Genomic DNA, 17,173 nt, shown 5'->3' on the forward strand with positions numbered 1-17,173 from the left:
CATTTAAAGCATAAAAGACAAGTTAAAAGAGCAACAGACGTATCATGCGCTAAAGCGCAGCCCTTTATTTACTAAATTCGGGACCTCAGGATTTCATGTTTTTAAGTCCTGGATTTCTGGATCAGCACCCTCTGACCCCCCCCCCCCCCTCTCATAAATCATTAGGTTTTTGTTTTGACCATTCATTCAAGTTGTATTTTCAGATATAAAGCATTGATGTTGTCTTGTCTACCTTCCCACTCTATGATACCTGACGTTGAAAAATGTAAAGAAATTTTCAAATTCTGTGTGATCAGTGAAAAAGATGGATATCAGGTAATATGAATTTGTTTATCATACGTATGACTGAGATATGAGACAACAATAGAATATATATTAATTGGATTAACTTAAGATCTTCGCATAATGTTATCAATATTGTTAAGTAAATGTTTTAGCACAGATGGAAAAATCATAGGTCATAATTTAATAAGTGGCTTCCTTAAATATCTTTAACCAAAATAAAGTATGACTTTTTGATGTATGCATACTTTCTGAGACTGACAAAAAGCTTTCAGGTGTGGTAATATTTTTGCCATCTTGTTTAGCAGGGCTTTCCATTGAAATGGAAGTAGAAGGCTGAATTAAAATTATAGGCGGCTATAACATATGCGTTCGGCGAAGCCGGACGCCCACCAAGCTGTAAGCTTGGTGCCTTACGGCAGGGGGTCTGGGGGCCGCTGAAGGCCCCCAGAAGCTCTGGCATAAATAGAGCAAAATCCTGCATTCTCGCAATCTCCTGGCACCTAATTTAATCTTTCAAATTACCATTTTTATGCCCCACCTACGATAGTAGAGGGGCATTATGTTTTCTGGTCTGTGCGTCCGTCCGTCCGTCCGTCCGTCCGTTCTTTCGTTCGTCCGTCCGTCTGTCCCGCTTCAGGTTAAAGTTTTTGGTCAAGGTAGTTTTTGATGAAGTTTAAGTCCAATTGACTTCAAACTTAGTACACATGTCCCCTATGATATGATCTTTCTAATTTTAATGCCAAATTAGAGTTTTTACCCCAATTTCACGGTCCACTGAACATGAAAATGATAGTGTGAGTGGGCAGGCGCGTAGCAACCCGTACGCAAAAACGCATTTGCGTACACATCAAAAATTTGACAAAAATAAAAATATGGTAAATCTAGTTAGAATAAAACTTAAGCAATAGAATTAATTATAAAGTGTTATAAAAATATGTTAATAGTCACTTTGTAACTATATTCCGTTCCGGAAATTAGTTTTCTCTTTACATTTTCGGGATTTACATTTTCGGGACCAGCATCGTGATTGTGCTGCTGATGCAACAATTAAAATAGCTGATTCCTCGGGGTTTCAGAATACAATAAGTGCGTCTACTATGCCTTCTTACCCTGACATCTTTTCTGAAGATTTCAAAATGACTGATGAAATAAAACGTGATGTTCTAATATAAGGGTAATATTTTTGCAACCTATTCGTCGTTTTTTTTACGATCAACATGTTTTTTACTTTTTTATTTTATGTTCGGTCGTGCAAGATGGGTGCCTCGTTCATTTAATTTCACGTGTCTCGAGATTAAAAGTGCTTATTCTCCATGTGCAAAATTTAAAGTGCTTGTTTTCCTTGCTTTGTAAAAATAAAAGACTCGTTTTTGGAAGTTGATAAAAAGAACTCAGATTTAGTTTTGAAGCTTTTCCTTGTAGATTATGGGACTTCAAAAGTACATTGTATTTATATTCAAATATATAGTTAAAGGTTTCCAAACTATGATGATATAAACAAGGATTTATACACGGGAATCCTTAAAATACTTAACATTTAATATGCATGTATGTCGGTCTGGACGACAACGATAGAACACTTTCAGTACCATGAGACGACTAAAGAAATACAATGAAATCAATTCGTTTATCATTGTTTATCTGGGCTTGTTCTATTGAACATATACCACAAAAAAACAAATTTAAACAGACACGGTTTTGGATAACTGGAAAGGAAATGGTCATTGACTTTCAGAACTAACTTTGAGAATTAAAACCTAAAAGAAAGACTGCTTGTTCTCTTATAAAATAAAACAGAGAAATGTGATTCAATTTATTTATGTAATTTAGATTTTCTCAGTGAATGTATAGTGGGTTGAGACTAATTAGGTAGCAATTAAAATATATGGTGGTGGCACTATATATTTTAATTGTTACCTAATATATAAATAAGCTCTCCCACTACACATTAGAATTTTTTTTTCTCTATTTTTTTTTTCAAATTTAATTATTTTCAAAAGTTGAATTGTTACTCATGAAAATAAGATTTCTGTGAGGTCATTTTCAGTCCTAGGAAATCGCGAGAATGCAGGATTTTGCACAATTTACTCTAGAGCTTCTGGGGGCCTTGAGCGTCCCCATACCCCTCTGCGCCGTATGACTTCTTTCCCCGGCATTGCGTACACATCATTTTGGCCTAGCTACGCCCCTGGTGGGGCATTCGTGTACTGAGGACACATTCTTGTTTATGTATGAAATTAAAGAAAGAAAAAAAAAAAAAAACTCAAAGAAATTTCATTTTTTTTTTATGTCAGTTTTTTATTTTCATTACCTTGTGCTTAAAATTCATTTACTTTTAAAGGAGTTTTTAACCGGATTTTTGTGACAAAAATGTCGGTTATTGATTTGGGAATGTACGGCGGGCGGCCGGGCGGTCGGGCGGCCGGGCGGGCGGCAATCAAATGTTGTCCGTGCATTAACTCATGAACCGTTCAACCAAAGCTTTTAAAATTTTTATATGTTGTTACTGACAACTAAATGAAGGTCAAGTTCAATAATGGCGATTTTGACTTTTACCGTTCAGGAGTTATGGTTCTTGAAAGATTGAAAAATGGAGTTTCCATTCGTGTCAGTGCATTTAAGCATGAACTGTTCTACCAAAGCTTCCCAAATTTTAATATGTTGTTACTGATGACAAAATGGAGGTCAAGGTCAATAATGACGATTTTCACTTTTACCGTTCAGGAGATATGGTTCTTGAAAGATTGAAAAATGGAGTTTCCAGTTGTGTCCGTGCATTTACGCATGAACTGTTCTACCAAAGCTTCCCAAATTTTAATATGTTGTTACTGATGACAAAATAGAGGTCAAGTTCAATAATGGCGATTTTGACTTTTACCGTTCAGGAGTTATGGTTCTTGAAAGATTGAAAAATGGTGTTTCCAGTCGTGTCCGTGCATTTTCTCATGAACCATTCAACCAAAGCTTTTGAAATTTTTATATGTTGTTACTGATGACAAAATAGAGGTCAAGTTCAATAATGACGATTTTGACTTTTACCGTTCAGGCGTTATAGTTCTTGAAAGATTGTAAAATGGCGTTTCCATTCACGTTGTTGCATTTACTCACGAACCATTCAATCTAAGCTTTTCAAATTTTAATATGTTGATACTGATGACAAAATGGAGGTCAAATTTGATATTGACGATTTTCACTTTCACCATTCATCAGTAATGGTTCTTGTGATATTGCCAGGACACAAATAAATATTAATAAATCCGGTTTGCTGTCGTTGTGACAGCCTCTTGTATTTAAATAATCCTCCGGTTTGTTAGAAATCTTGATCGATTTATTTTGCATAACTACGTGCATTTGTAAACAAATGACCCCCCTTTTCTCTCTAAAGACTGTTACGCGTATTTAAATCATACAATTATTTCTTAAGCATTGATAGAAAATTGATATATCCTCTGATTTTCTATTTTTTGGGGAAAATGTTCAATAAGTCGGATACATAAATCATTTGGAAATGTTATTTATTTGATGTCGAGTCGACAATATTCTACTTTCGTTTTTGACCTTGATTCTCTGAACACCACGTGGGCTTTGAAAAATGAACTTCAAAAGATACTGTTTTCCAGATTCTGAACAATATCATCTACTACACTTTCTTTAATTTGACTAATATTATTCCATAACATAAGATTGTCATCCTATCTGATTGTCTTCACGTTTTAAAAGCCAAAAAAAGCCAACGAGTTAATGACCATCGGAACGTCTCTATTGTTATCGTTCATTGACCACCGGAACGTCTCTCTTGTTATCTTTGAAAAGAAACGATGCATTCTGACTTTAAATAGACAACCAATCAGTGACCTGAATTCATGTGAACTATATTTAGCCCAAGGTAAACATTGACTTTTCATTCTTGTTTATCGTGACCGCGACTTTGCGACAATATACGTCTCTCGGCTGCCTGTAAACATTTGAAAAAGATATTTTTTCTATTTGAATTTATATTTTTGGCAGTGAGGTAGCCTGCACCTGAAGCCACCGTAAGCGTCGGATTTCCGCCGGCTACCGGCTTCAATGGAAAGCCCTGGTTTAGTTCATAATGTTGTATCCTTATAATTTTAATTCAACAATGTTTACTGAATTGATAGGACTTTGATTTTTTTTGGACTATCCTACCACAATTTTTCTTGGACTATCCTACCACAATTTTTCATTGTGAATGCAACTACTCTGAGACCTGTTTAAAAAGCTCTCACAATTTTTTTAAAAGTTTTTGCCATATAATATTGTCATTTTGCTTCAAAATTTCTAAAGGAAGTTATGAGACTATGACAATTTATCAACTGTAGTATCACAATGACATGACCTATTGAACATTTGTATCAACTATAGTATCACAATGACATGACCTATTGAACATTTGTGCAATTGCAAATTTATAACAAATCCTTAGATACTGGTACCTTCATGGATTGGGTTCCCTTTGACTTTTCTATTATGTACATAAAACAGGTACCATAAAGACATTTTTTATTGGTTGATATTAGTTTTGAAGTCATAGATCTAAATGTCCAAATTAATCTTGATCACTGTGGAAATGTTATTGTTCATTTATCTCATATTTGCCTGTACCATCATGAGTTATATTCTAATAACCCACACTTGTATTTCAGATTGGTAAAACCAAAGTATTCATGACAGATGATGTTGTATGTAATGTTGATAAGGCCAATGATGAAATAATAAAGAAAATTGTCAAATCCCAGTCAGGTAAGCGTATATGAATCACCGGTACATTGTATATCAGCAAGAAAATCAATATACAAATCTATGCAAAAAATAAAACGTGAAAGTTTTTGTGGAGCCTGCGACATTTGTTGCAAAAGCGGAACGTTGCTATCCTACATTCTGTTGTTGTTGTTTGCGGTGACAAGAAATATTCACTTTGTGGTTTAAGTTTTTTGAATTTTATTAACTTTCTGAAACTATCCTGGATTTCTACCAAACTTGGACAGAAGCAAGTTTATGATCAATAGATAGTATCCAGAAGTAAATACGGGTGCGTAAATTTCTCACTGCATTGAAGACCTGTTGGTGACCTTCTACTGTTTTTGTCCTATGGTTGGGTTGTTGTCTCTTTGACACATTCCCCATTTCCATTCTCAATTTTACCTATGGATTACTATGGTAGGATTTATTATGTTGTATTCTCCTTTGGCATCTTCAAAATTCTTTTCAGCTCTCATCGAATTTTATGTTAAAGTCATAAAATCATACACACTTATTTCAGCTGTCAGAAGACATAAAGCTATACAAATTTACAAAGAGAAAAAAGCAGAGTTTGACAAGAAGAAAGCAGAAATTGACAAGAAGAAAGCAGAAGATAAAGCTAGAAAGTTAGCTGAGCCAAGTAATCAGTAAGTTGTACTCCATGTTGTTATTAAAAATAATTAGAACTGAGGTTCAACTTATTGAAGAACCCAAGAGTTAAAAGTAAGTTTGTCTCAAAGTTTATCAATTAGTGGAAATGCAAATTGAGCCAAAACTACAGAGACCTCAATTTTTTATTCAGCTAGAAAATATGGAACTGACCTGAAGAAGGAAAAAACTGTATTTGTAACTTTTGTATTTGAATTTCCAGGGATATAGAAGATACAATTCTCAACAAATAAAAGCATAATTGTAAAGATTGAAAATAAATATCATCAAATATTTCTGTATTTTCACTGTATTTTCACTGTGGATCTCCACAACACAACGCCCAAGCTGTCTTATGTTTAATTGACAATTGGTTGTTTTTGAGTTGTGGTTTATTGAAATTTTTAACTTTTTAAAGTTAGGGCATTGTGTTTTACAGTATGTGTGTGTTTGTCCACCCATCCTTGTTTTGGTTTGAAAAAGGTCTCCATAAAATGATGATACGACACTTGAATGATTAATGGAATTGATTTATACAGCAAAGGTTTTGTAACAATAAATCAGAAAATTCATTAGGAAAATAAAAATATTTTTACTGATTTTTTCGACAGTGGCTCTTTTCCCCGAAAAATTTACTGATAAAAATACTTGCCATTCATGAACATATCCGTATAACCTGTGATCAAATTTAGTAGTTATATATTTTGTGAATAAAGTGGCAGGTTTTCAAGATTTTCAATTCTAAATGGAATTATTTATATTTATTCCGTTCTCACAACCACACCACGAGGTAGCCAAGGCAACTCAACATATATTGCTCCCTATGTCTGCCATTTCATTATTCTGTCCTTCCTTCATTCTGAAGCCGACCTTACTCTTTGTAAAACCTGTAAATATTGATATGATTTTTGATACATTTAAGTGTAAAATGGTTAACTGAATAGTGAGTACAGGTTTTGTTTGCTATTTACTGACTTTTAGGAGAGCCTCAGACCATGGGCTTTAAAATGTGCATGGGGCTGTCTTAAACTGGCTGTGAGATGAGAGCATTTTTGCTCTCTGTTGAAGGCCTCTTTTTAAATTTAAGATGAAGAACAGCAATAAAAGCTAAGGGGTCATCCATAATTGTCAACCATTTTCTGTACAAAACATACTTTTTCCAAACCCCCACCCTCCCTCAAAAAGTGTACATCAACCATTTTCAGATTTCAAGACAGGAATAAATCATTCTTGATAAAAGGAAGATCCTGTCTATTATAGTTTAGTTTAATATAAAAACTTGCATTGAAAATAAACTGAAACTGTTTGACTGTTTGAATTTTAAAATTTTTAAAAGCATACGGTAAAAATGTTGATTTTTTAACCCCCTCCCCCCAAGTGTACGTATTGTTCACTTTGGAAAATGGTTGCCAATTATGGATGACTCCTAAGTTTCTATCCTTTTTGTGTGTTTTTTTCTATTCATGTACTATGATTTGAGTTATGAATGGATACCTGTATCCTTTGTTTTTCTATCATGAAAATTGAATATGTGTGAAGTTTTTATACCCCTCCTCAATGGTAGAGAAGCATTATGTTTTACTGACTGTTTGTCAATCTATCTGCCCAATATCAGGTTAAAGATTTTGTTTAAGTTAGTCTGTGGTTACATCAACCTTATACTTAGCATGTCAATCTATCTGCCCAATATCAGGTTAAAGATTTGGTTTAAGGTAGTCTGTGGTTACATCAACCTTATACTTAGCATGTCAATCTATCTGCCCAATATCAGGTTAAAGATTTGGTTTAAGGTAGTCTGTGGTTACATCAACCTTATACTTAGCATGTCAATCTATCTGCCCAATATCAGGTTAAAGATTTGGTTTAAGGTAGTCTGTGGTTACATCAACCTTATACTTAGCATGTCAATCTATCTGCCCAATATCAGGTTAAAGATTTGGTTTAAGGTAGTCTGTGGTTACATCAACCTTATACTTAGCATGTCAATCTATCTGCCCAATATCAAGTTAAAGATTTGGTTTAAGGTAGTCTGTGGTTACATCAACCTTATACTTAGCATGTCAATCTATCTGCCCAATATCAGGTTAAAGATTTGGTTTAAGGTAGTCTGTGGTTACATCAACCTTATACTTAGCATGTCAATCTATCTGCCCAATATCAGGTTAAAGATTTGGTTTAAGGTAGTCTGTGGTTACATCAACCTTATACTTAGCATGTCAATCTATCTGCCCAATATCAGGTTAATTATTTGGTTTAAGGTAGTCTGTGGTTACATCAACCTTATACTTAGCATGTCAATCTATCTGCCCAATATCAGGTTAAAGATTTGGTTTAAGGTAGTCTGTGGTTACATCAACCTTATACTTAGCATGTCAATCTATCTGCCCAATATCAAGTTAAAGATTTGGTTTAAGGTAGTCTGTGGTTACATCAACCTTATACTTAGCATGTCAATCTATCTACCCAATATCAGGTTAAAGATTTGGTTTAAGGTAGTCTGTGGTTACATCAACCTTATACTTAGCATGTCAATCTATCTGCCCAATATCAGGTTAAATATCAGGTGATTAAGGTAGTCTGTGGTTACATCAACCTTATACTTAGCATGTCAATCTATCTGCCCAATATCAGGTTAAAGATTTGGTTTAAGGTAGTCTGTGGTTACATCAACCTTATACTTAGCATGTCAATCTATCTGCCCAATATCAGGTTAAAGATTTGGTTTAAGGTAGTCTGTCGTTACATCAACCTTATACTTAGCACACATGTTCCTTATAGAATGAACTTTATAACATGTATGTCAAACTAACATTTTGTTCATGAGTTATTCCCCTTGGAATAATTAATTATATTGTAAAATTGCATTGTTTTTGCTCTGAAGCCTTCTTTTCTCTAAGTTATTCAAAAAAAGTTTTAAAGAACAAAAAATGTGTTAGTTGCTGTCATTGTTCCTTGGATAGATAAAATATGTGCAAGACAGGGGACATTGTAACTCTATTCTTTTACTTATACAGCATTGGAATTTGTTGAATGGTTCTGGCTTTTGCAGTAAAGGTTCAACTATTACAATATAATTTATATTATGCCAAGTTCTTCATCCTTAGTCTATTAAAGTTGTGAATAATTATATAAATTAAACAGAAACAATTGTAGATCTAACATCAACACCCAAAGCTTAATCCTTAAGGTTGCATTTCTGTAAATATAGACAATGCAATTTCCCGTAGGAGCTGGCACCTTTTCTATGAAAATCTGTGAAAAAATATATCCTAGAATAGATAGTTGATATGCACTACTATTTTATTCAAAAGTCAAAACATAGGGCTGTGCAGCAAATTTTCAACATTTATATTCCCTGAACTTGTTAGAGTTTAAATTATTTTTAAATTGTGTACTACCCCACCCTTTACTTTTTGCCTTATTCTGAATTTGTTTTTTACCAGGATAGTATGTTTATGTAGGGTCAAGTAGGATATACGGTACTGTAGTTCCATCGGAAGAAAATAGGAGTAAATTGGTTTAAATTAGAAGTAAATAGGTTACATGTATATATATATATTTTGACATATTAACAGGTCGACAGGTCGACAGGTTGACAATGAAAAGGTTGACAAACGACAAGTTTATAAGTGTTAAGATCGACCGGATAACAGGTCGACAAGTTGACAGATCGACAAGTTGACAGATCGACAAGTTGACAGGTCAACAAGTTGACAGGCCGACAGGTCAACAAGTTAACAGGTTGAAACATCGCATTTTTGCGCCTGTCCCAAATCAGGTCAACGTCTTATTAACCTGTCGACCTGTCAACCTGTTAACTATAATTTGTTTTTACATTTTTAACATTGTCAATCTGTCGACTTGTCAACCTGTCAACCAATTATTTGAACGATAACATTTTTAACATTGTCAACCTGTCGACTTGTCTACTTGTCAACCTGTCAACCTGTCGACTTGTCAACCTGTCAACCACTTATTTCAACCATAACATTTTTAAAATTGTCAACCTGTCGACTTGTCAACCTGTCAACCACTTATTTCAACGATAACATTTTCAAAGTTGTCAACCTGTCAACCTGTCAACCACTCATTAATTTTACTAGAATGAAAAATTCAAACAGTTTTACCTTTATTACCCATGAATACATACGCGTAGGAATTTACAGCAAAAAAGCCGGAACTATAGTACCGTATATCCTACTTGAGCCGTTTATGTATTGGTAACAGTCCCAAGTTATTTCTCTATGAGATTAAACATAGAGATCATACCTGGGAACCTGTATGTCAACAAATCAAATAATCCATGAATATTATATATCTCCCCTAAAGCTACATGGTTTGAAAATACAATGTAATATGTACTAGAGTTTATCATTTTTATACGACCGCAAAAATTGAAAAATTTTTGGTCGTACATTAGTATCACGTTGGTGTCTTCGTCTGCGTCGTCGTCATTGTCGTCTTCTTCGTCGTCGTCATCGTCGTCCGAATACTTTTAGTTTTCGCACTCTTACTTTAGTAAAAGTGAATATAAATCTATGAAATTTAAAACCAGATTTATGACCACAAAAGGCAGGTTGGGATTGATTTTGGGAGTTTTGGTCCCAACATTTTAGGAATTAGGGGCCAAAAAGGGCCCAAATAAGCATTTTCTTGGTTTTCGCACTATAACTTTAGTATAAGCAAGTAGAAATCTATGAAATTTAATCACAAGGTTTATGACCATAAAAGGAAGCTTGGGTTTGATTTTGGGAGTTTTGGTCCCAACAGTTAAGGAATAAGGGGCCCAAAGGGTCCAAAATTGGACTTTGTTTGATTTCATTAAAAAATGAATAATTGGGGTTCTTTGATATGCCGAATCTAACTGTGTATGTAGATTCTTAATTTTTGGTCCCGTTTTCAAATTGGTCTACATTAAAGTCCAAAGGGTCCAAAATTAAACTAAGTTTGATTTTAACAAAAATTGAATTCTTGGGCTTTTTTGATATGCTGAATCTAAACATGTACTTAGATTTTTGATTATGGGCCCAGTTTTCAAATTGGTTTAAATCAGGATCCAAAATTATTATATTAAGGGACGACATCAAAAGTTCAATGAAGGATCAAAAACTTAATTCACATAGTTTTTTCACTGACCCCCACACCCCCCTCTTAACTTAAACTGGGAAAAATTGATTGACCAATAGGGATATATGTAAAATCGATTTTAGATTAACAAAACTTGCAGCAATGTTGACCCCCATCCCCAAACTATACGATTTAAGTTTTTTATCCTACATCGATCTTTTGATGTCGTCCCTAAGTATTGTGCAATAGCAAGAAATTTTCAATTGCACAGTATTCAGCAATAGCAAGAAATCTTCAATTGCACAGTATTGTGCAATAGCAAGAAATTTTTGATTGCACAGTATTGCGCAATAGCAAGAAATCTTCAATTGCACAGTATTGTGCAATAGCAAATATTTTCAATTGCACAGTATTGCGCAATAGCAAGAAATATCTAATTGCACAATATTGTGCAATAGCAAGAAATTTTCAATTGGAGTTATCTTTCTTTGTCCAGAATAGTAGTTGAATCAACTTAAATGTATTTAAATGAGTAGTTATTGTTGCAAACTCCATTCGAAATTTGAATTGAGATCAGTTTTAGAAATAGGGAAAGGGGGATGTGAAAAAAATAATGGGGGGGGGGGGGGATTAAATTTTCTCATTTCAGATTTCATAAATAAAAAGAAAATTTCTTCAAACATTTTTTTAGAGAGGATTAATATTCAACAGCATAGTGAATTGCTCAAAGGCAAAAAAAATATTTTAAGTCTCATTAGACCACATTCATTCTGTGTCAGAACCCTATGCTGTGTCAACTATTTAATCACAATCCAAATTTAGAGCTGAATCCAGCTTGAATGTTGTGTCCATACTTGCCCCAATCGTTCAGGGTTCAACCTCTGCGGTCGTATAAAGATGCGCCCTGCGGAGCATCTGGTTGAAATATTTTGTAAACCAAGCAGTCAAAACTTTTTTACGATAGTAGAGGGGCATTATGTTTTCTGGTCTGTGCGTCCGTTCGTCCGTCTGTCCCGCTTCAGGTTAAAGTTTTTGGTCGAGGTAGTTTTTGATGAAGTTGAAGTCCAATCGACTTCAAACTTGGTACACTTGTTCCCTATGATATGATCTTTCTAATTTTAATGCCAAATTAGAGATTTTACCCCAATTTCACGGTCCACTGAACATAGAAAATGATAGTGCGAGTGGGGCATTCGTGTACTGAGGACACATTCTTGTTTTACATAAGATGTATCAATGAAGGAGGAAAGAGCATTGTTTTATTGTTTTATGTTTAGTGTTAAAATTTAGAAGATAGCAGTTTTTAAATGCCTTTTATTACTAAACCAAATTATGAAAATTGAGGAAGTTTTTGTTAAAATCAATTATCTTCAGTTGACAAACTTCTTGAAAGTGAATTTCCTCTTAATTTCCTTTGTAATGTGAGATCTAGGTTTGAGACAAGTATTTAAATATAACTTAGATTTTTATACTGTAGTGTATTGAGCAATTTGCAAAATTTGACTTGCAGAACTTTAACCTTGGTTGTTTTGTCTCTTTAAAGTTTAAGCATTAAAGAAACATAGGATTATTCTAATTTAGAGGTTGGATTATTTCAGAGTAACAGAAGATACAATGGTTTATTTTAATTTAAAAGTTTTATTATTTCAGAGTATCAGATGAAACCGGTTTAATTTATTTTAGAGGTTGAATTATATTTTCAGGGTAATAGAAGAAATACTGCATACCTTTGATGATTTAGAAGACATGATAGACAATCCTTATACTGATGCCATAAGTTATAGGCCTTATCAAGGTCAGTTATAGTTAGTTATAGTCCTTTTCAAGGTCAGTTATAGTTAGTTATAGGCCTTATCAAGGTCAGTTATAGTTAGTTATAGGCCTTATGAGGGGCAGTTATAGTTAGTTATAGGCCTTATCAAGGTCAGTTATAGTTAGTTATAGTCCTTTTCAAGGTCAGTTATAGTTAGTTATAGGCCTTATCAAGGTCAGTTATAGTTAGTTATAGGCCTTATGAGGGGCAGTTATAGTAAGTTATAGTCCTTATCGAGGTCAGTTATAGTTATTTATAGGCCTTATCAAGGTCAGTTATAGTTATTTATAGGCCTTATCAAGGTCAGTTATAGTTAGTAATAGGCCTTATCAAGGTCAGTTATAGTAAGTTATAGTCCTTATCAAGGTCAGTTATAGTTAGTTATAGGCCTTATCAAGGTCAGTTATAGTTAGTTATAGTCCTTATCAAGGTCAGTTATAGTTAGTTATAGGCCTTATCAAGGTCAGTTATAGTTAGTTATAGTCCTTAACAAGATCAGTTATAGTAAGTTATAGTCCTTATCAAGGTCAGTTATAGTTAGTTATAGGCCTTATCAAGGTCAGTTATAGTTAGTTATAGTCCTTATCAAGGTCAGTTATAGTTAGTTATAGGCCTTATCAAGGTCAGTTATAGTTAGTTATAGTCCTTATCAAGGTCAGGTATAGTTAGTTATAGGTCTTATCAAGGTCAGTTATAGTTAGTTATAGGCCTTATCAAGGTCAGTTATAGTAAGTTATAGTCCTTATCAAGGTCAGTTATAGTTAGTTATAGGCCTTATCAAGGTCAGTTATAGTTAGTTATAGTCCTTATCAAGGTCAGTTATAGTTAGTTATAGGCCTTATCAAGGTCTGTTATAGTTAGTTATAGGCCTTATCAAGGTCAGTTATAGTTTATTGATGATGCTTAGTATATATATCTAAACTCTGGTGCTTTCGTTTAAAAATAAGAAAACTTGATGAGCTTGGGTTTATGAAATACAAGTGACTGTGTCAAACTTTCTTAGAATTTTATGAAACTTGACAATTGCAGTTTGAGTTCATCTTTACAAACTCTTAAAGCATGTTAACTTATTGCTGAAGTGAAAGGTTGTTTGTATAAAGTGAGAACTGTATGATAAAATCTATATTCTTATATATATAAACAAGTCTAAATTGAAAACTATGTTCAAACCTATGATTGCATTGGATAAAAACTGCAATTTTTATACGTGTGCATGTAAGACAAATTTCGTTGTAGATGTAACAAAATGGATCTTTATATTAATTTAATACTAAACAGAAAACAATAAACTTGTGGCACAGATGTTATACCACAAACTTGAAGTGCAAAAAATTGTACACCAGCTTGAATTTTAAAGAGTCAAAATAGGTTGAGCGGATCATACAAACCGGAGGGAAAATATGATACAGGCCCAAACGAAAAAATATAAACAAGTCTAAATTGAAAACTACGTTCAAACCTATGATTGTGTTGGATAAAAACCGCAATTTTTATACGTGTGCATGTAAAACAAATTTCGTTGTTCTTATATATGTATATAAATATTTGTGTGCTGATAGTTTAAACATATTTTGATGATATTCAGAAACTAAAAAATCAGGTGAGACGCAAGTTTTACATTAAGTTCTTCTCTTCTTGTGCTGATCCAAATGATAATCCTGGGTAACACTGTATTTTGAATGCTTTTCAGCCCTTTTATACTGTCATTTGCTTTTTGTCAGGCCAAACAATATATTAGACAATGAAAACTCCTAAAGGATAAAGATCTAGTCCAAATAATTATGACGTCTGGCAAGGCTATTTTAATTTTTTTCTGGGACGCCTTCCTACGACGAAGGCGTCCCAGAAAAAAAATAAAATAGCCTTGCCAGACGTCATAATTATTTGGACTAATAACGATCCTAAATTCTGTCAACAGTATCATCAGCATCAAGTTCAGTCAGTGGTCAAATTCTTTTAAACATCAAACCTATCGACATCAGACATCTTCTTCCTGTTTGCCATACTTTATAATTTTTCCATATTTTTAATAAACTTTTAAAAATTTCGTCCAATTTACTTCAAGTTTGTTTGAACAGAATGACTTCATATTGCATCAGCATCTTGGCAATGATGAGTTGTAGCATGTGACTTCTTTTTAAAACTGCCAGACACCTACTTCCTAGTTTCCGATACTTTAATGATTAGTAATCATACAATTTGAACATGGTTAGATACTTAAATACTTATAAAAGAATTACAAAATGCGTATATGCATTTGACATTTGGAAAAGTAAATTAAATCAAGCTTTAGTAGTTCAACATGTCCTTAAAGTAGCTTAAACTGATATGGTGATGTGAACCTCACATCTCCATCCATTATACTACTTAATTATATTGTCTGGTCTGTAACATTTTATATAAGAGTTTTTTTATTTCTTGATAATTACATTTTATATCATAGATATTTTTACTAAGTCTTGCCATTCAAGGACTATACATTAGAATTATCTCCCTTACAACGTTCTCAATAACTTGCACCACCTGGAAGGTCTCACTGTCTAGAGACTTTGTACACAGTCTCGTTATTAAAAATTGTCTTTTATGTACTTTTGATATTATCCTGTGGTCATGCTGTATGATAACTGAATAAAAATAATCAAAAAAATTACAACTTGAAAAAAATTCTCAATTTTAATAAACGATTTGTCAAATAATGTACGTTAAACGTAATTTACAGAGGTAAATATAGGTAAGTATTAATCACATTACTTTTAGAAATATTAAAGAAGAATTTCTTTTCTTTTAAAATTCAAATAATTTTTGGCTCAATTTAAAAATGCTTATTTTAAAAAGAAATTGAAAGGTTATAATAGGTCAGTCAGCAAGTGCTATAGGTGCCTATGTCCACATTTTTCATACTGCAAGCTCATATTTATTCCATCATTAATTGGAATAATTTGAGTTAATTTAGGAGAATTATTTGGAATAACAATCAATAGTCAGCTTTATCAGTGTTGTGCCAGGTTTATACAAGGAACAAAGGAATGTTATTATGGAGGAATCAATACTATCCTCACTTTTACAGATGTCAGCTCTCAAGTAACCTTATGGACATCTTGAGGATACAGGTTAAAGATTGCTTTTTCACCTTTAACCAAGTAGAGTTAATTTATGTTATTATTTTTGTATAGAAAGTTACATAATTTATTATCAGTGAATTGTCGATCAATAAGTATTAAAGTCCAAAAGTATTGCGCCAAATCAAAACTAATTTATTTTTGTTTACAACATCAAAATATTTTTAAAAAGGTTGTAAGACATTAGGCCAATTAAAATTAATTGATAGATTTTCATCCGCGCCCGCCCCGATTTTTTTTATTTTTGAAAAAATTACGATTTCCGGATTTTGTTCATTCCGTCATACCGGTAACCGTCGATAATTTCGTTTCATGTGAAACTTCCTGTTTCTAATTTGGTTTTCGTATTTCTTAGAGAATTCTTACTGAATGATTAAGTCGATATATTCTGCTGATATATGATGACAACATCATTTACCGAGAATAAAGATTGATTACGAGAAGGGCGTGAAATATTCGGGTTACGAGTAATACGCTGTGTCCAAGAACGCAAATCGCAGATGGTATGTCACAAATGACACAAACGTTTGTGAGAAAAACACCTTGGATTTCTTATATTTATATAATGACTTTGTGTCAAGAAATTTGGACTGTGAATGAAACCCAAAAGCGTAAGAATCGTGGAACACTTTTGACTGGAATACAGAAATTGACACAAGCATGAACTTTATAAATTGGTGACCGCATTTTGAGTTCAGAAAATCGACAAACATACGCATTTTTCTTAGTCAAAGAGCTTGCTATAAATTAATAAATTAAAAATGCGTATGTTTGTCGATTTTCTGAACTCAAAATGCGGTCACTTACATTAAGACTTAAGACTTAGATTTTAATAAATTTATCCATGCCTTTCGTTTTTTGTAGAAAAACAGCAAACATCCTCTGTCCCAATACCCATGATAGAGTCATTAAACAACTTAAGTATTAATTTATGTTCTACATTTTAATTATATTTGCATCTTGCATATTAAGGACCAACCCTATTATTTCAACACTGTTTGAGTATTCATTTTATTCCGTACTTATCGTACTCGTGTTGCATACCAATGCCTTTGTTTCATTTTATTAGGACAAAAAAAAACATTGCTTAGAAAGCAAAATACATTTGATATAGATAGTCCAACTTAAGAGAGCATTTCTCCACATTTCTGTTGTTTACTATAAAATAGGTTTCTAAAGTGGCAATTACATGTAGAACAGTGGTTGCCAATCAGATATATATATTTACGAATTTGAAAAAGCGGCATCAGCGTATGGAGTATATGTGTCTCAATTGATACGTTACTCTAGAGCTAGCTAAAAGTACCTTAATTTTGTTGAACAAGGAATACTGCTTTCACAAAAGTTGCTAAGACAGGGCTATGAATCAATCAAATTAAGGTCATTACTCAAGCAATTTTATGGTCGCCATCATGAGCTGATTGGCCATTATGACAAAAGAGTGTCAGAAATCATATCTCAGTGATATTCTTCCTCA

At 33.2% G+C, this 17,173-nt stretch overlaps 1 protein-coding gene across 8 annotated transcripts in view; it reads left to right on the forward strand.

The window, feature by feature from the left end:
• LOC139514510 (unconventional myosin-XVI-like) overlaps positions 1-17,173 on the forward strand; it is a 119,926-nt gene that overhangs the window by 56,511 nt on the left and 46,242 nt on the right. For 6 of the 8 annotated variants that reach the window (XM_071303860.1, XM_071303864.1, XM_071303865.1 and 3 more), the window contains exons 26-30: positions 204-315; positions 4,953-5,049; positions 5,570-5,696; positions 12,468-12,559; positions 14,163-14,177. In XM_071303860.1, the coding sequence (XP_071159961.1) occupies positions 204-315; positions 4,953-5,049; positions 5,570-5,696; positions 12,468-12,559; positions 14,163-14,177 (443 nt within the window). The remainder of the gene's footprint in view (positions 1-203; positions 316-4,952; positions 5,050-5,569; positions 5,697-12,467; positions 12,560-14,162; positions 14,178-17,173) is intronic. The other 2 variants (XM_071303861.1, XM_071303863.1) reach the window with 1 other exon arrangement.

The sequence above is a fragment of the Mytilus edulis genome, chromosome 3, assembly GCF_963676685.1.
Source record: "Mytilus edulis chromosome 3, xbMytEdul2.2, whole genome shotgun sequence".
Taxonomy (NCBI): Eukaryota; Metazoa; Mollusca; class Bivalvia; order Mytilida; family Mytilidae; genus Mytilus; species Mytilus edulis.